The sequence below is a fragment of the Phyllostomus hastatus genome, unplaced genomic scaffold, assembly GCF_019186645.2.
Source record: "Phyllostomus hastatus isolate PE091 unplaced genomic scaffold, TTU_PhHast_1.1 phas_contig_1, whole genome shotgun sequence".
In the NCBI taxonomy this organism is placed as follows: domain Eukaryota; kingdom Metazoa; phylum Chordata; class Mammalia; order Chiroptera; family Phyllostomidae; genus Phyllostomus; species Phyllostomus hastatus.
The window spans coordinates 20,392,646-20,412,727 of NW_025333498.1; the positions used below are offsets into that span (position 1 = coordinate 20,392,646).

At 35.1% G+C, this 20,082-nt stretch overlaps 1 protein-coding gene across 6 annotated transcripts in view; it reads right to left on the minus strand.

Moving 5' to 3' along the window:
• UBR3 (ubiquitin protein ligase E3 component n-recognin 3) overlaps positions 1 to 20,082 on the minus strand; it is a 212,589-nt gene that overhangs the window by 48,124 nt on the left and 144,383 nt on the right. For 4 of the 6 annotated variants that reach the window (XM_045840779.1, XM_045840481.1, XM_045840621.1 and 1 more), the window contains 4 exons: positions 14,466 to 14,576; positions 8,989 to 9,201; positions 7,677 to 7,813; positions 2,107 to 2,192 (listed from right to left, as the gene is read on the minus strand). In XM_045840779.1, the coding sequence (XP_045696735.1) occupies positions 2,107 to 2,192; positions 7,677 to 7,813; positions 8,989 to 9,201; positions 14,466 to 14,576 (547 nt within the window). The remainder of the gene's footprint in view (positions 1 to 2,106; positions 2,193 to 7,676; positions 7,814 to 8,988; positions 9,202 to 14,465; positions 14,577 to 20,082) is intronic. The other 2 variants (XM_045840699.1, XM_045840539.1) reach the window with 1 other exon arrangement.

Genomic DNA, 20,082 nt, shown 5'->3' on the forward strand with positions numbered 1-20,082 from the left:
CCTAAATCAGGTGTGAGTTAGGCTTCAAGAAAAACAAATACAGTAAGTTTATATACTTAAAAATGGTGGGATTTCATATGACATACAATATATTCTACATACATGACTTAATAGGGCCACTTTTATAATGGGATAAATAATGCATAAGCAATTGAACAATAACAAATCATATGAAAACTAAAATTTAAATATTGTGTTGTATATCATAAATATATATATAATTTTTCACTATCAACCATACTTCAATAAAGCTGAAAGAAAAAGAACATAATTGATTTAAAAAAAAATAAAAGAAAACTCAAAACAGTATTAACTTATATTTAGGATGTGCTTTATCATGACCTTTTCTGCACTGGCATAATATAATTTCTTATTTGCTAAAGGGGGAATTAAAAGGAAATGAAAATTTGGAAGTAACTATCAATTTAATAATTTAAATAAGAATTGAGTGTAATAATTGAAGTGGTTACTGCTATAATTTTACTACTAATTTTAGGATTCTGAATAAATTCATCATTTATAAACCTCTGAATAAATTTAAATACCTAAGAGGAAAAAATAGAGTTTTGAACATAAAACTAAAATTCCTTTATTAAACCCTTACTATTATAACAGTTTTTGGAATATTATCAGTCAATGCCAAACAGCAATTGAAAATAAGTTAATGAAAAAATAATTTATATTAGTAAAATTATACTTCCTTCTAATTCAAACAGACTATATGCTAAAACTCCTGTGTACCAACAACTTCCCCATTAAGCATAATACCAAATCACTGTGTATAAGTAGGATTTAACTGCATACATCAAGGGGGACAATAAGTACTAAATACTCAGTAAAAAAATAACTTTCAAAACATTAAAGTTCTAGGAATCAAGTAATAACCCAAAATAAAATATCAAAATCTAATATAACTAGCAAGAATTTTAAAACTCAGTTGAAATTTCCTACGCTTGTATATTGATGGTGGAAATTTCAAGTTAGTTGTGATTAGTCTTTTGCTTTGAAATCATTCCAAAATCACATATACATCTTTTTACCTTTCTAAAAGGTTTTATTTGTTTATTTTTAGAGAGAGGGAAAGGAAGGGAGAAAGGGAGGGAGAGAAACATCAATGTGTGGTTGCCTCTCAAGTACCCCTACTGGGGACCTGGCCCGCAACCCAGGCATGTGCCCTGACTGGGAATTGAACTGGTGACCCTTTAGTTCATAGGCCAGAGCTCAGTCCACAGAACCACACCAGCCAGGGCATATATCTTTTTAAAATAATGTACATATATGTTTAAAAACCAATATGTACTGACAATTTTTATAATTACTAATATTTTAGCACTTAAGAAAAGATATTTATTTTTCAAAAGATTATATTATGTATTCTAAACAATTTTTATTTCTTGTGCGAATCACATTAAGTAATATTTTAACTCCAGTAATGTGGAACCAGTAGTTAGCTATACATGACATTAGACAATATTATTTCCAGAATTCACATTGATTCTCTAAACAATAACTAAATAGAGATAGCATCAAAACCATGTTCATAAAAATCTACTTTAGTTCCAAATGACAATTCTCCCAACTATATACCCTTACAAAAAGTATTAAAGAATCATGCCATTTTACAATATAAAGTATATTCATAAATAAAAGCAAATATATACAACTTTAATGCATTTTAACATGCATACCAAAATATAGTAAAAATGTCTTTTTGTGTTAACAGCAGCTATATACAGGGCTCTGTGGGCAGTACAAATTGTCATTATAAAAGATTTTCTTAAATCTAGACAATGTTAAAATTCTTCAAAAGAATTCAAGTTCAAGGACAATTTTTTATTGTCCTAAGAATGGTATATTATTTTAGAACCAATGTGAATCTGATCAATTAGTATGGCATTTATTTACTGAGTAATCACAGTACAAAAAGAGCAGATTATTCATGATTCTTCTAAGTACAAGAGTAACTATTTAAGGTATATAATCACTACTAAAGCAGATTAACATAAAAAGAATCTGAAAACACAACAAAAAATCACTTTGTCTGTATATGCTTTCAATATGCCATAAACATAAACTTTTAAAATTTTAACCCTGTTTGATACTTACTTAAACAAGACCTTTTGCCAGCTGTGCTCGCACCACCTGAACACAAATTGCCTCCGCGATGAATTAATTCAAGTTCCAAATTGGTTCTGTAAGTAAAGCATTATAGTGTATCTCAGTCATTAGGCTGAAGCAATATTTTTTTATTTGTCTTACTGATACAACTGAATCAACCTAAATAATAAAGTTCTTCATGCATTATCAGTACAATTTTATTTTTGATACTTAGAAATAAAAAAGAGACAGTTTATCTGTCCTTACTTATATGTTCATGTTTATACCTGCAAAACTGCATACACATCATGGTGTAACTGAAATGCCAAATGTTGGCAAACACTAAAAACTAGGCCATAAGGAAAATAACCACATAAACCTGCAAATGAATCTGAAGAATTTTTACTCTGTTAGCCACTAAGTAGGTGGCCACTGTCATACAAACACAAGGGCACACCAGTTTTTCTATCAGCGGAGCTTAGAGGGCATCTAAAAATCAATATAAGAAGCAAAATCACTGACATCAAAGTGGCTAGCAACAACACATAATTAACAGCAGTCCTTTATATGGATTTTTAAAATTACAGTTTTATTAAAATACTTTGTCTAACTAATGACACTGCTAAGCATCAGTAGTACTGTTCATATAGATCGGAAACTATGAAATATTTAGCAATTATTAACTTACAGAATAGCAATAATTAGTAAATTGGCATTTCAAAAATCAGATACAGAATCGAGAGATTTACTCAAAAACAGTAACAAAAAATAGCCATTTTTGCCAAAATAATAAGTAAAAATTTTGAATGACAAATTATGTATATTTTAACTTCAAGAGTATTAATAAACTTAAATATACTTTTATTTGCCACAACTAAAACTGAATAAACATGTTTATATCCAAAATATGCATTTAACACTACTAGTCAGCTATATCCCCCTCTTAAAAAAAATTAGGTAGCCAAGTTTCAAACTTACTCTTCACAAGTGAATTCAAGAATGAATATTATGCTATTTTATTTAAAACAAAACATTTTGAACTGGTTGTGATTGTATTTTGAACAAGAATGTTTCAAAATGTTATTTTCATATATTTACTTATAAACACAAACTGTTCAAAATATTAAATATTCCTAAATCTGTACATTTGCCTCCCACTTCTAAAGGAATGCTTTAATCCTATCTAGTTGTTGGGGCTAGGGGTGGGCAGTGAGTCAGGAGGGGGAAGAAAAGCAATTTAACACTGATAATGTTTCTGCTCAGAGCTCCATCTGGCTGCTGCTGATAAGGGCATCTGTGTGACAAGGAAATTTTCCACCCTTCAGGCGATTTGCATTGCTCACTGAACTTCTAAAAACCTACCAGCAAGGAAGCAGGGACAAGGATTTCATGTTAGTGGACAGAAAGCGAGCGGAGACCAGCATGTGTTCCTTCATCAGGGGAATATAAATGAGATCAATACATTTTGTTTTCACAAATCTTCTGTTGCCTAATCTGTAGGAAAAAATTAATGGCTATATTCTCTTACAAAAACTAAGATTTCCTGGACAGTACTTTTAAAAGAGCTAACCAGAAACATGATTCTTATAATCAAACCTCAGAACTAGAATGTCAACTTTTATTTCAACATAATTTGCAAAAATATTCATTAAAATACAAAAACAAGAACAATTCTGTTTATTCAATAATCAAATAAGATACTTTAAAGGATGACGAACATGTTACTAGGAGTTTTATTTTAAAGAATTCTTGGAAAAAAACTACTAAATGTAGTGAATTATTTCAGATAATGGTAGGACAACCTCCTACACAACATCCTTTCTGGATTAAAAAAAATACTATCTATCGAAAGGTTAATATCATTCAATATTATCTAAAACTTTAAAAATCAACATCAGAGGCCCTAACCATCAGCTTTTCCTTATTTCATTTACAACAAAATTGGCCTTCTAATTTGACACTGCTGGAAAAAAGAAGACACAAATTTATCTTGTGCACCATTCCTGACCTTCCTTTGCTGCTGAAAATCACAACACAATAGTTTTTCCTGCCCTCCTAAATGGATGATGTTAAAATAAAGATGTTCTGGGAGCAGGAGCTTTCTGGGCATTCCAACAATTTCTTCTTTACTGCCCTCAAAAAATCTTCCAAGGCTTCACCATACAAATAAAATTAAAAACAAAGATATACTCACTGTCCTACAAAAAAAGCTCTAAAAAAATCATTAAAGGAAATAATTTTATAGGCTAGTTACCCACTAGCAATATTTTGTTTCTAAACATCAAAAAATTGGAGCTCCCCAAAGAGCCAACAAAATTGCTTATTCAGCAGGATGAAATTCAGATCCAGGAAACTAGGGTTGCAGTCCATTCAAATTACTAATGTCAAATAAATAAACTTGTACATTCTAATCAACTATATATTTAAGAATCATGATATTTAATTCAAATGTTAAGTAATTCAAATTAAGTTTATTTCTAAATATTTTATTTAAATATTTAAGCATTTCTGATATTAATATTTTAATACCTACCTTTTAGGCATAAAATACTCATATCTATAACCATAAATATTTATGAAATAAGGTTATATGGTAGGCATAAGATAATTATAAAGAATCTGTTTACCTAACTTGAGAAAATTACATCCTATTCAAATAATTTACAAAATACTTTTCCTCCTTCAATTCCTGCTTTTGTTTTCTGAGTCAATTTGGTTTTTGTTTTCTTTTTAATGACTAAATAAAACTTAGAGAAGGCATGCAATCTCACTGTGAAAACTTGGCAATGCCCTGGGTAATGTTAACCAAAGGAAAATGAGGTTTTTAAGCATTATATATTTTCTCACTCAGAATCATTATTTTCCTGCTTTAGAGTTTATCATTAAGGATCTGAGGAGTATGAGAGGAGAGAGTGCATGTTCTCTATATGTATACCTTTAGTAAATAACATCTGACATTTGTCTGCTTCTCTATAAAAGAGAAAAACTAAAATATGTTGATTTGAAAAGTCTCTTACATTATCACAGCAAGCTTTATTCTATAAGTTCAAACCAACAAAAAGGAATCTAAAAACTTCTGCTAAACTAAATTTAAATCAAATTATTGAATTTATCTTTCTATAGCAAAATTCCATATATAGATCATTCCCATTCAACCATGACTTTATTATGAGGTCGATCCTAATAAAATCAAAGGCATAAATATATAATCAACGTAAGTGTGCATGTGTGCAGTCATGCATTGCATAGCAATACGTCAGGCAACGATGGACCCCATATACCACAGTAACCCTGTAAGATGAGATGGAACTAAAAAACTCCTATCACCTACTGATGTCATAACTATCCTAACATCACAGCAGAATACATCACTCATGTGTCTGTGGTGAACCTGTAGGTTTGTCTGTGTGAACAACCTACTATGCTTCCAGTCATATAAAGTATAGCACATACAATTATGGATAGTACATAATACTTGATAAGAAACCATGTTACTGGTTTATGCATTTACTATACCACACTTTTTGTCATTATTTTAGAGTGCATGATTTCTAGTCATAAAAAAAAGGTTTGCTGTAAAACAGTATACCATGTTATACTGGCAGCCACCTTATGTATCTCATGTTTACTGTATCTGTTCATTGTATTATTTTTTCCTGTACTTGATTTAATATTGTGTTTATTTGTACAGTAACATACTGTATAGGCTTGTAGCCTGGGATCACTAGGCTATATCATACAGCCTAGGTGTGTGGGCTACATCATCTAGGTTTGTGTAAGTATGTTCTATGATATTCACATGGCAACAAAATTACATATGGACACATTCCTCAGAACAGGTCCCATTGTTGAGTAGTGGAGGACTGACTGTGTGTGTACACACACACACACACACACACACATCATAACTGAGTTGACTGACATTCACCCTAATCTTCTACAGCATTATTACCACAATAGAGTACAAAAGTTTTGTAGAACCTTGAAACCTTGGGAAATTAACTTATATTCAATTAAAAAATAAATTATATTCAATTCACTTTACTCATAAAGTGTATTTTACTGCAAGTATGCAATTGGTAACTATCCAGAGACAAAATGTTAAATTAACTGTTATATCTTCCCCCAAAGTATTTTGGATAAATAAATAACAACAGTCATGAATGTGCAGACTAGAAAGTTACTTCCCAATTCATTAGATCCTTTTATATCAGTCTATGTCCAGCATTTGCATTCTTAAACCAAAGATAGTGTTTCCTTATCTTGAGTTCTAACATGCTTGCTGCAATTCTCCTGAATCTGGTTCCAGAATTTTCCTGGGTTCTAAAGACGACACATAACTTTTTTGCCCTCCGTTATGCTCTGCTCCAGGAATGGGGCAAAGAGAATGGCCATGATGAGCTACATTCATTTATGACCTATAACAGCTGAAGACAGGAGAGGAAGAAAGAGGCTAGGAACTAAAAGAACACTAGAGCATGACTCAGGAGATCTCTAGTCCAACTCTGCCACTAATCTGCTGCATGACTTCCAGTCACATTATCTCTCTAAATCTTGCCTATGACAACACTACTTGGACAAATATGAAGCATGCTTCTAGAGAATAACAGGGGCCAAGAAAATCAGTTCTGGCAGAACATGTTTACAACTTTCTAATTGGGCCCATTTCTTCCCTATTTACTTCTTTTATGGTTCTTCATTTTCATTCAATTAAGTTTTCTAAAATTCCTATTTGGAACTATTTCTTAGATATTGAACGCCTACTCAGTCAATTAGACTAACCCTACCTAGTCTGAAAGTTGCGAGTTATTTACCTGTGCTTTCTTGAGCCTCCGGCTAGCTACTAACAGAGACTTGGGATGTGCCTAATCTTATGCTTCCTCTCCTTTACTTAACCAACTATAGTCTTCAAGGATTTTATTAGATCTTCGACTACTTTAAAACAAAATAAGTTCTTACTGTTATTTTTTAAATAAATAAATAGTGTTTAACATAGTGCAATGTTTTAGTTCTCAATATTATCACTTGTTGACAGAGCTCGAATAGTGATTTCTTTTTTTTAATAAATATTTTATTTATCTATATTTAGAGAGGAGGGAAAAAGAGAGGGAGAGAAACATGTATCAATTGCCTCTCGCACATCCCCAACCAGGGACTTGGCCTGCAACCCAGGCATGTGCCCTGATGCAGAACTGAACTGGCGGCCTCTTTGTCTGCAGGATGACATTCAGCCCACTGAGCCACACCAGTCAGGGCTGAACAGTGATTTCTTCCCACCACTCTTCACATATAATATTTACATGCTCTGACATAGATATCTGTCTCAAAATGTTAATAACATACTTTTCCCACATATTGCATAATGCTTAATGACACTTAATATTTCATTAAAATAGACTCTTTAGAAAAATGAAGAAAAACTATACTTTTATAGTCCTTTTAGGAGGTTCTAAAACTAGCCGTAATTTCAACTAGCATTAAAAATATGCCTTCTTCAAATAAATATGAATGACAATGGATAAAACAATAAACATGACCAATAATGAGTAAATATAAGAATATATACTATATACACCTACCTAGCAACAGAATACATAAAGAGAAAATCATTGTCTGGTGAACCTGGGGTCTTGCTGTAGTCTCTGTACTTCTTCTGAGTTGTATTTTTTATATCTTTCATTACAGATTCCATTTCTTTACTTAAGTTAGTTTCAGACTGTTAAAAATACAAACAAAACCACGAAATTTAGTTATATTCAGTTTTCTCTAATCGTCTAACACTACAATGTTTATCATATGAACATACTAGAAAATTAAATTTAAAAAGTACATTAGCTATCTGCTATAAATATATTTCGTGCAGAAAGATAAAACAGATCAAAGAATATTTTCTCTTATGTTTGAGACTGCTAACACCATATAACTCAACCATGAACTAACCACACAAACTACATTATAAACAAATGAGTGGATGTCATTAAAATAATATTTTTGAATAGTTCCCATGTTTATAAAAAACCTATTTTCATTTTTCAAAGGTTGATATCAATGTCCCTTACTTTAAGCATATTTTAAACATGTAAAAATTTAGAATTACCAAAACAACAAAGCACACAGACTCTAAAATTAGTCTTCAACTGAGAAAAGGGATAGCTAGGAGGGGATTCTGAGTAACTTCCAAAATGAATTTGTTTCAAAAGTCAAATATTCAAAATTTTCATAAATTTATTGCATAAACCAGGCATAGCTGTCACATTTCTCAAGAAATACAACATCATAAATATATCATAAAGGTGAAATATTTGAATTTAAATCAAATAAATCCTACTGGATGGGATAAAAGATGGGTTCACTCACTAAATCACACAGTAAAATAGACTGACTTATGGTGAATGGTTCAATCAAGTATATACAATATTTCATCCAATACACACACAAATGTGTGTGTAAATCTATAATTATACATACATAAAATGTATCTGTGTATATGTATAAATATATCATCTTAATCCTAATATACTTAATGGACATATTTTTAAATTATTAGACTATGCTTTACATTGCAAGATACATAGATATAGTTTCTTTACTTGGTTTTGTTTTTAAACATTTCAACATCTTTAAAAAGTTTAACCATATCTAAGCTTATGGGATTTCATGATCTGAGAAATATATATTAAAACCATAACAATTTAGACTAAGGAAAAATACAGCCTTTGGTAAAAAAAATTTGTTCTATTACTCATTTTTATTTTTAATAACCACAAATAAAGAATAAAACCTCTAAAAGCAATTTCTACTAAATGTATAAAGGCCCAGAGTAATTTAAAAACAGAATGAAAATAAAAGCTAAAAAGCAGAGCTGAGTTAACCAGGTTTTTTCTGCCTTACAATGATGCTTACTGGGAAAGCTCCCGGCTGTCCCTGCAGCTCCTCCACCTCCTTTATGAGATCTTGTATGCTTCTGTTACTAGGACGTTGCCAAAGGTTATTTTCCACATTGCTTCCAGGATAACAAGGAAGGACACTGTTCGCAAACTGCCTACAGAGAGGACATGTGAATTCTCCTTTGTCCACTGAGAACCCCTGAAGAACCTGGTCATTCTAAAAGATGAAATAAACATAACAGATGTATGATGTACACCTTAACATAGAATAAAATTTATACCACTACATTTTATAGTAAATAAATGAGCCATATAAAAGAAAGACATCCCTAATACATGTCATAAAAACATAAACAAAATCTCTCATTTAACTGTTGAAGGTTATCAAATCACCTCTTATATCATGGCAATCATGCAATAGTTGCCATCACCAATGAACAGCTTAAGCACCCTACTCTTCTCTCAGTACTAAAACATTCAAGCAATGATGTAATCAATCTGAAGTGTGGATTTAAGATAAAGAGTAACTAAAAAAGTAGGCCACATTAAAGTGGATCACCTTTCTCTTACTCCCTGGCTCCTGTTTTCATAATCTATCAGTGATTACTAGGGAGATTCTCTGAGTGCCCATGTAGGGAGGATAGACAGCTTTTGAGCATAAATTAAGCCAAAAAAAATGTGATGTGTCTTCTAAGGTTTCTTAATTGCTGAACACAACTGACTAGACTTTACATGGTACGTTTGTCTAGGATTAATGGACAGAGGGAAGATTCAGAGTACTCAGAACATAAAAGTGTAATAAGAGGGGAATTAACACCTTCCTTCAGATATTTCTGACAGAAAGAGGAGAAAGAATTCTTCAAAAAGAGACACATAATGCACATGAGCTCTTGCTCATGAGAGACTGCAATGCATGCTAACTAAGCAGAGGACTTAAGATAAGAATCCAGGCTGATGCACCTGTTCCCTCCTTTTGCCTGGCACCATCCCACACCTGTTTTGCTCCTTTGGGCCATTGCTGTTGTGCAGCCCTGTCATATCTCTTTTTCCCAGCAGTCTCTCTTATTCTTTTAACTTACCTAATGCTTCATCTCAAAATGTGTTTTTAATCCATTATGTGTATGTATGAATGCAACCATATGACCATTATTACTAACAAGACAAAAATAATGAGAAAGTAAGATACGAAGAAAATAAATTTATTTGCCTATGGTTTAAAAAGGTAGTTAATGACTACATCAGAATGAACTTACGATTTCCAACTCTTAATTTAGTGCTCATTTCACTACATCTTGGATCTCAAATACTTTGACTAATAGAACTGAATTCTATTTTTTTTACTTGTGACATTTAGTTTTTCAAGTTCTTAAAAATGCAACACCTTGTCTTCTTAAATCCAATTCCTTAAACACTTATTAAACTCTATCATGTGTCAAATGATGGCATAAGGAGTTAAGATATATCTGACTTGAGGTACAAACAATGTAAAAGCAGATAGAAACAACTAAATAATAATAATAATGTGATAAATGCAACAAAGAAGGCTTCCCAGGGGAGGAAATTTGTGAGCAAAGTTTTAGAGATACGAAAGAAGAGTGTACTAGAAGGCAGAGGCAGTGGTCCTGGTCACTGAGGGACGTTCTGTAATAAGCTTCCCTGCAGCCTTAATTTTAAAGAATACTGCATCATCCTCTTCACCTTCTTTGAAACTTGGTTCTTTCCTGAGGCCCCCCAGATTTCCTGAGGCATCACTCATTCCCCTTCATCTTCACATCGCATCAGGCTTCTCATCTACTGTGATGGCTCAAGATCTTGCATTCTCCTCTTGCATTCTAATCTTGCATTCTCCTCTCTGTGTGGCTTGTGTCATCTAACGATGCCACAATTTTCCTTCCATTTTACTAGCCTTCACTGCCTTCAATCACATGAAGACTTTGGTACCAGATCAGTTTTCCTCATCACTCCAAGTCCTACCACCCTCCTATGAAACTTCAGTGTGTACATCAAAAATGCATCTTGCATCTGAATCCTTCAACTCCTTGACCTAATCAGCTCCTATGAGCACCTGTTCCCAGGACCACACTCTTGTCCTGTAGTGACCCAAAATTATCCATATCTGAAAGTGCTAATTCACACATCTTACATTCTGACTGCCAACTCCTGTCTCCTTTAGTCCCTTCCTTTTTTATCCCATTTTATCAGGCCATTCCTGTCGTGCCTATACATCATGACCTACCACTTCAAAAACTCTCAAGTCAATACTTCTCATTCCCCTCCACATGTCCTTCCATCATACATACCTAACAAAACTTTCATACAAAATTAATCCAATGTATGACTTCTCTGGTTCTACAAATCAAATGCTATTAGAAAAAACTGAAATAACTTCTTCCACAACCTATTTCTAACCTCAGAAGTCCAGAATACTGCATGGCAATCTTGCTCCAACACCCTATGAAGCACTCTCTCACCCAAGTCCAAAGTGGTTTTTCAAAACCACCTCCTCACTTGTGAAGTCCCTTCATCTGCCCCAGCCTTCCCCCTTTACTCTATGAAAAAAAAAAGCTATAACTCCTGCCTTAGAATGAAGAGAGTCATGTCAGCTGCTTCAGCTTCCTGACTTCTCCCACCCCAAATATCTAGTTAATAAATCCTATCAATCCTTCCATGCACTTTCTTCTTCTGCCCCTCTGTTAATGTCTCCTAACCAGTCTCTCAACCACAGTGCTGCCAGTATGATTTACCTAATGTGAGATTCTTATTACAAGTCAAAATCATTCAGTGATCACCATCACCTCTCACTTTTATTCCTTCCTGTCTCTTATGCTGTACATGCAATCTCTCACAAGACTCTTTATATAGAGAGAGTCTTATATTCATATTCTATATACAGTTCAAATATCCAACCTCTTCTCCATTTCCACTGTCATGACCAAGCCCAGCCACCATCATCTCTTGCCTCCTAAATGATATCACCACATTCTTTCTTATTCTTCTGCAATCCCACAACAATCCCCTGCAATCTACACAACTACCACAATAAACTTTTAGAGCATGTCATATCTCTGCTTAGGAGTATTTAATGGCTTTAATGTATCTCTGTAAGGAATCTGTCTAAAGTCCAAATTCCTTACATGGACCACAAAGCCCTTTACAATATGACTCCTAATTACTTCTCTAGTCTTCTCTCTCATTACTCAAGCACCTCACTTCATGAAATGTTCTAGCACTTAGCAGATGTTCCAATGAGACCCTGTATAGCAGGGGTGTCAAACTCATTTTCATCAGGGGCCACATCAGCTTCCCAGTTGCCTTTAAAGGGCCAAATGTAATTTTAGGACTGTATAAATGTAACTACTCCTTAACTGTTAAGGAGTTGAAATTACATTCAGCCTTTTGAAGGCAACTACAAGGCCAATTTGGCCCTTGGTGAAAATCAGTTCAACACCCCTGCTGTATACACTTCATAATACTTAGCACATATACTGCACCTGTTCATTTCTATCTCACTTAATGCATAGTAAGCTCCTTAAGAGAAACTGTGTCCTGTTCACTACTGTATGCTGAAGATCTATCACAGTACCTAGAACACTATAGGAACTGCATAAATATTTGTTGAATAAATAACTGAATAAAGACATATAAAAAAGAATAATGTGCTTATGGAGCTATTAATTAACTCAATGCTGAAATGATGGAAGATAAAGCCAAAGGAAAAGGCAAGCCCAGATGAATGAGTGCCTTGAATGCCATTCAAAGAAGAGTAAATTTTATCCCATCAGGACTAAGTCAGTATAGAATCTTTAAGCCATAAATCATCAGATTTACATTTTAAAAAGACCAGTGTCATGATTAAACTAGACTTGGAATAAGGAAATTGATAGGAAAGCAAATGCAATAGTGAAGAGATAAAGGCATACACACAGCAGGAGTGGGAATAATAAAGGCAGAAAGAGTGAGAGTTAGGAGACAGAATCAGTAGAATTTGGTAAGTGACTGAATGTGAGAGGTAAGGAACAGAAAAGGGAAAGAGAAATCCACTGCTTCTGAGTTAGGAATATGGGAATAGAGTAGACCATGCTTTTAAGAAGTTGAGCTGAGCAAAAGATAAAGACTGCAGTTACAGAAGAATGCAAGGTCAAGCGAAGGAAGTTTAAATGGCAGATTTGGGTGTCTTTATGAACTGAAAAGGGACAGACCAGGCAGAAAAACTGAAGATGAAGAGAAAACAAATTTACTTACTGATAAATCAAAGCCCCTGTGGTAATGGGAATGGAATACTATGGCATAAACATAAAGATTATTCCTCTGAAGAAGGAATACTACCTCAAAGACTAGAAAAGAAAGGATTGGTTTTAAGATGCAGTCATTTATCAAGGAATAGAAAAGCAAGGTAGGAAGCTAAAGCAGTATGTGAAAGAGAACCACTGTTTTCTGGTAAGAGGGAAGGGATCTTGGGATGTAGCCGAAGAGTGGGATAGGGAAGGCAAAGGTTTGGAATGGCTGCTAAGGAGACTGGAAGAGAAACCTAATCAAAGACAGATAAATAAATCGATAAGTAGTAACTACAGTCTGTGATTCTAGTCCAGCAATTTTCAACCTTTTTCATATCATGGCATACAAAATCTAATTACTTAAATTTTGCAGCACACTAAAAAATATATATAGAGTCCAAGCAGAAGTAACTCCTGCTTAAGTGTGGTTGGTAGGGAATTATATGACTATAATAATTTATGGTTTTAATTTGAACATTGCACTTAAATGTCATATGGTGTGCTAGAGTGTGATATTGTTATGTTACAGAATTACATGCTTATGATCTTGTAATAAAAAGGGGGCATTATTTGTGCCAGCCCCTATATTTTGCCAACCTGATAAAAAAATAGGTATAATTTTGATTCATTCACACTGACTAAATAGTAAGTTGTCATATGTTTTAGAAATTCTTACAGCACACTGATGTGCTGTGGTACACTGGTTGAAAATTGCTGCTCTTGGCTGAAACACTATTGTAGGAAACCAGTAGTTTATGGAGGTGCTAGTTTACTTAGTTTTATGATTTTTTTCTAGCAGAGATAGCTGCCTGGGTCTATGATCAAAGGAGGTGGGTTAAATGTCTGGTATCACAAGTGGAATGGGCAAAGGACAGGTGAGCAAGGCAAGGCAAGAGCTAATGCACTAGGGGAACAGGATTAAAGGACTAAAGGACTAGAGATCTTTATGCCAGAAGCAAAACATAAGAGTGAAAATAAAATAATTTTTTAAAAATCAAATAATACAGTAGCATAGTAAAGCTTAATATTTCAGAACTAGAATAGCAAAGTATGAAATCACAGCCATGGAAGTCAGTCGCCAAAGTCAAGTGAAAAAATGAAATCCCTGAAGTCGAAGAGGTGAAAAAACTGTAGTCTGGATAGTTCAAATGATATACGTAATATCAGAAAAGATATATAACCTTTAAAAATTATTCAATTAACTTACCCGTAAGGATTCCATGTAAGATTTATGACAATCTATATGTAATGTGTGGCCACAGGTTTGTACGTAAACACCTCCTTCCCAGCCAATTGATATTGCCAAGAGACAAGAACTCTTTAAAAAAAAAAGACAAAATCAATTAATTTTAAAGAAGTATAAACATGTTCAAATATATCCACATAAACCTCTGAATGATTTCATATCATCACACTAATGTGAACTTTGTACTTTTGTGATATAAACTAATATCTGATTTGACAGCCTTAAGGCAATAGCTTTGAACTAGAAATACCACAAAATTTTAGCTTCTAAAACTCTATGCTCATTATGAAAAATAATTATGAATTAGCCTTTCTCCACCCCATAAAATATAAGCTCTCAATGTTATATTAGAGTTCAGTGTAAACTATGCTGCTCTTGGTTTTACCTGCCCTATATGGTACTTAATCTCTCAGTGATTGACATTAACAATGTCCTTCTTAAAATGTCTACTTCCCTTTGGCTTTCATAATGAGATTCTCTTTTGGTTTTCCTCCCATCTCTTTAACCATTTGATTTAGGCCTCCTTTTAAGACTCTTCTGCCTTCCCCTTCTCTTTCAATGTTTATATTCCTCAAGATTCTATTCTTAGTGTTAATCTTTCCTCATTAAAACTATTCTCCCTAAGTGATTTAATCAGTAAATTCAACTCCCTCTGAGCTGGATGTCTTGCAAAACTGACAGATACAAATATTTAGCTGCCAACCAGAAATCTCCAGTTTGACATCCATCAGATAACACAAAATTAATGTGTCAAAAACTTGTCATTTTCTCCATTAATCTTCCCTTTCCTCTTGGTTTAAAAACTGTATAATCTATTTAGTCACCAAATCAGAAAGCTAAGAGTCATTCTACATAACACCCTTTCCTTTGCACCACAGTCTTAGTTCCCAAACTGTGTGGAATCTATTGCATAGCACATGATGTTAGCCTGTCCTCTTCATTATAATATTCAAGTCTGTATCATTTGTTGTGTGTGTGGGGGGGGTCGAGGAGGGTATTCTTATATAAAGTTTCTTAACTGGTCCTCTTGGCTCTGATTTCATCTCTCCATGATGCATCCTCCACATGGCTAATAACCCCCCAAAAGTGCCTTAACATTTACAAAAGTTTAATATAATACACAATAAAGAAAGGAAACATTATACAAGCTAACTACATACTCATTTGAAATTGGTTTTAAAAGTTAATTGCTTCTATCTCCTCTTTCTCCTACATCTTCAACTTCTTCTCTAATTCCTTCCCTTAAACCTGTAAATAGGCTTAAACATCTCCTTCCAAAATAATTTTGAGTTTTCATTTGGCCTCTATCAAAAAGTGCTTGGCCCCAAACTTCAGTTCATCCTCTGGAGTCTGTATCAAATAGATGGCCAAGCAAAAGCAATATGAGGCATAAGGTCTAATATGAGTGACAGCTATGATAAAATATTTGAAAGCCATAAAAATTGAGCAAAACTTTAAATTTTATTTTTATATTAGAAGGAAATTTATACATTATAAAAATGACCAGATCATCTTTAAACAATAGTAAACAAAGTTCTGATATTAAATCAAGACTCTTCATGAGCATCTGAAAGTTGAAACTATTCCAGTGCAAAATGCTTTCCTAGCAGATTTAAATATATGTGCAGCAACATAAATCAAACACTCACAGCAGGTGAGCTAGCTCCTGCTGTTATAAATCAGAAAAACAACAGGAGACCTGCTCATCTCTGTTTTATGACTTGCAGTCAGTTGAAGTAGAAGCAGATCGTGGCATTAGATCATTTTAGAATGGTTGGTAGTCTGTTAATAAACAAGCTGCTCTCTTTGACAATGTATTATGAAGATGTAATTAATCTTTCTTTTAAAAAATTATTTATTTACAGAGAGGGGAAGGGAGGGAGAGGTATTAATGTGAGAGAGAAAGGTCAATCAGTTTCCTCTTGCACACACCTCAACCAGGGAGGAACCCGCAACCTAGGCAGGTGCCCTGACCGGGAATCAAACCAGTAACCTTTCGCTTTGTGGGATGATACCCAACCAACTGAGCCACACCAGCCACAGCTAATCTTTCTTTTTAATAAAAGCAGTTAAGCTAAAATGGCAAGTCACTTGTTAATGTAACTGTTAGATGTGTTATTTTAATCTGCTAGACTCAAAAAAAACATTTACTAATATGAGACTAATATTTTAAAAACACTTCAATGATGTGCCCAGCACTGTGCTTAAGTGCTTACCATTGAATATTCACAACCTCAATATTTATTAAAACCTCACACAGTAAGTGGTGTTATCTATTTTACAAAAAAGGAATAAAGGTTTACCAATTTAACTCAGTTATAAACGGTAGAGCACAAGTTCAAACCGAAGTCTATCTGATTCCAGCGCTCTGGTTCTTCCCTACTATGTTACATCTCTCACATATAACTCTTCCAGTTTCAATAGTAACTGTACTGTCTAACATGACTAAAATTCTAAATGTCAACTGTATGCATTTGATCAGAAGAGGGCAGAATCTACACAGTTTAATTCTATAATCAAAATCAGTGTCCACTGATAGTAAATCTCTATACAGTCTATCGTCTGACTACCAAACTTTGGTACTCTTTGCTAGAATAATTAAGAAATACGGGTTCGGGAAGATGGCGGCTTTACTCTAGGCAGCGTTTTTCTCGGCTTCTGTGAAGAGGGGGGAAACTCTTGGATCGGTGGAGAAACAGAGCAAATGGACTAGGTTACCGAATCACTTTTGAAAGCAGGACATCAAAAATTATTACGATCACAGAAAAACCAGACGGTAAGGAGACTTCTTCAGGACAAAAGGGGCCCAGGGATCAGCGCGGGGACTAGGGGTGTGCAGTCTCCAGGCCCGGTGCTCCCGGGTCTACCTCAGGGCTCCCGGGAGAGGGTAGTTGCTGCTCCCTCCCCCGAATACGGGGGTGAGCAACTCCAGGGGAGAACGTGTTGCTAGAAGGAACAGATTGGCCAGTTGGACTGGGAAAAAATCGCCCAGGGACTATGAACACCCACCCAGAGACTTGGGAGAAGTGAGGGCCTCTAGCCGACAGGACCAGGGGCAGCCTGGAAGAGCGCCCGCACCCCTAGCCCGGTGGAAGTGCAGATCGGTGGAGAGCACAGAATCGGGCCAGGCTCGGCTCGCGCCCCATACGAAGGCCTGAATCGAGCGCCATATTCCCGGGAGGGACGTGGCACTTGGTGCGTTCCTATAGTAGTGGCTCAGAAATTTCCAGCCAGCCCGACAGGGGGAGCCGAGAAAAGCGCCAACACCCGGTCGGAGTGCGGTTCGGCGGGGACCACGGAGCTGGAAAGGGCTCGCCTCGCGCACCATAGGGAAGACTGTCTCGCACTCGCTGTGAACCTGGAATGGTCGCGGCAAGGCACTTAAGGCAATCCTAGACCCCGAATTTCAAAAGTTTGGGGGAGGGGCGCGCCCTTTTACGATTCCCAGGGAGGGCGCAGTGAATCCCAAAACATTGCGGGTGCCTCCTGAGATCATAGAGCTGGAACCCTGCAGGACCCCGGAGTCCGGAAAAATGTGTTAGTGAGATCCAGAGAGCCAGTGTGCTCGGGAGCGCCAGGGTACCTGACATTTGCTGAGATTTGGGCTGGGAGAGAGAGAAGCATTTCAAAGGTCCCTCAGCCAGCTGAAGCCAGCAAGATCAGAAAAACTGGTCTGGCCAGTTAGAAACCAACAAGAGGTTTTTTGTGTGTGTGTGTGTGTTTTCCTCTTTTTTGTTGTTTTGTTTGGTTTGGTTTGCTTTGCTTTGGTTTAGTTTGGTTTTTGTGGCTGTTGTTAGTTGATTGATTTTATCTTGTGTTTTATGTGACATTTTTCAATTCTTATTATTTTTATCTCGCAATCCCTTATGTTTCTCTTCCATTCATCCTAATATTATTCTTTCCACTCCAAATTTATCTCTCCTGCACTACATTTTCTGCTTTTCTTTCCTTTTTCTTTTTTTCTTTTTTTTTTAATCTTGCAAGTTAATGTAAATTTGTATTATCTTTTTCTCACTTTTCCGACATTTTTTATTTTAATAATATTTTGGTATTCTTTTTCTTTCTGTATAATCTTCTTTGATTGGCTGGTTATACTGTCATTTGATAGGTTCCCCCTGGTATCTCAGTCACAAGGTGTTGATAAGTTACTATCCTTCATCTGTTTTCCATTAATACACCTCTCAAGGTTCTATACTCTTTATTCTTGTTATCTAGACCTCATTGATTCTGCCACAAGACTGTCACTTTACTATTACTGTTAGTAAGACCTAGTCTATACAATTGTAAATACTTCTCAATACCCCTACCTGATCTCAGCCCACTTTGCAATTTTCTGAAATATACTATTGTGAGGGTTGTCTCTATTCTTTTACACACTACTCCTATATGCTAATCTTTAATCCAACCCTACCTTAAAATCTGACCTCCCACAGCCTCACAGCTTTCTAGATCCAACTAACAATCCTCTCGTCCCCAATAAGAGTCTTACCTTCTTTCCACTCTTTCTAAAATGTGGATAGTGGGGTGGAGGATCATGGTTAACACTATAAGGAGCCAAAGGATAACCCATCTCTTCTCTACTGGCTGCTAATGTAAATATCATAGTATACTGTCTTGCTGTCTTAAACCATTTTGCCTTACTCCTCCAACTGATCACAAAAAAAGAGTAGGGGGAAGCTGTGAACACCAGGATACACGAAGGAGACTGCACCACTGAATCTCACAAATATTCTACCACAGAAGTTCACACCATAATTACAGGGAATCAGAACAGATCAAATTAACAAACAAGAAGAAAAAAGAAGAAACACACAAACAATGAGAAAACAAAGAAACAACCCCCAACTGAAGGGAAACGAGGAAGCCTCAGGAAAAATGCTAAATGAAATAGAGACAACTCAACTATCAGACAGTGAGTTCAAAACAATGATTACCAGGAAGTTCAATCAACTCACATTGAGCTTTCAGAAATTAGAGGGAAACTACATCAATCTCACTGCAAACTATATAAACATGAAAAAGGAAATAGAAACTCTCAACAAAGGTCAAAAGGAAATAAAGAATACAATTTCTGAACTGAAGAACACAGTAGAAGGAATGAAAAGCAGGGTCGATGAAGCAGAAGATCGGATTAGCGAGTTGGAGGAAAAAGTAGAAAAAAACACCCAGAAAGAGCAAGAAAAGGAAAAGAGGCTCAGAAAGAATGAGGAGGGAGGATTAAGAGAAATGCAAGACAATATGAAACGTAATAATATCCGTATAATAGGGATACGAGAAGGAGAAGAAGAAGAGCAAGGGATCAAAAACCTAGTTGAACAAGTAATGAAGGAGAACTTCCCTAATTTGATGAGAGAAAAAGTCACACAAATCCAGGAAACACAGAGAGTCCCAATCAAGAGGAACCCAAAGAGGCCCACCTCAAGACACATCATAATTAAAATGGCAAAATTCAAGACAGAGAGAGTATCTTAAAGGCAGAAAGGGAGAAAAAGGAAGTAACATAAAAGGGAGCCCCAATAAGGCTAACAGCTGACTTCTCAATGGAAACACTTCAAGCCAGAAGAGAATGGCAAGAAAT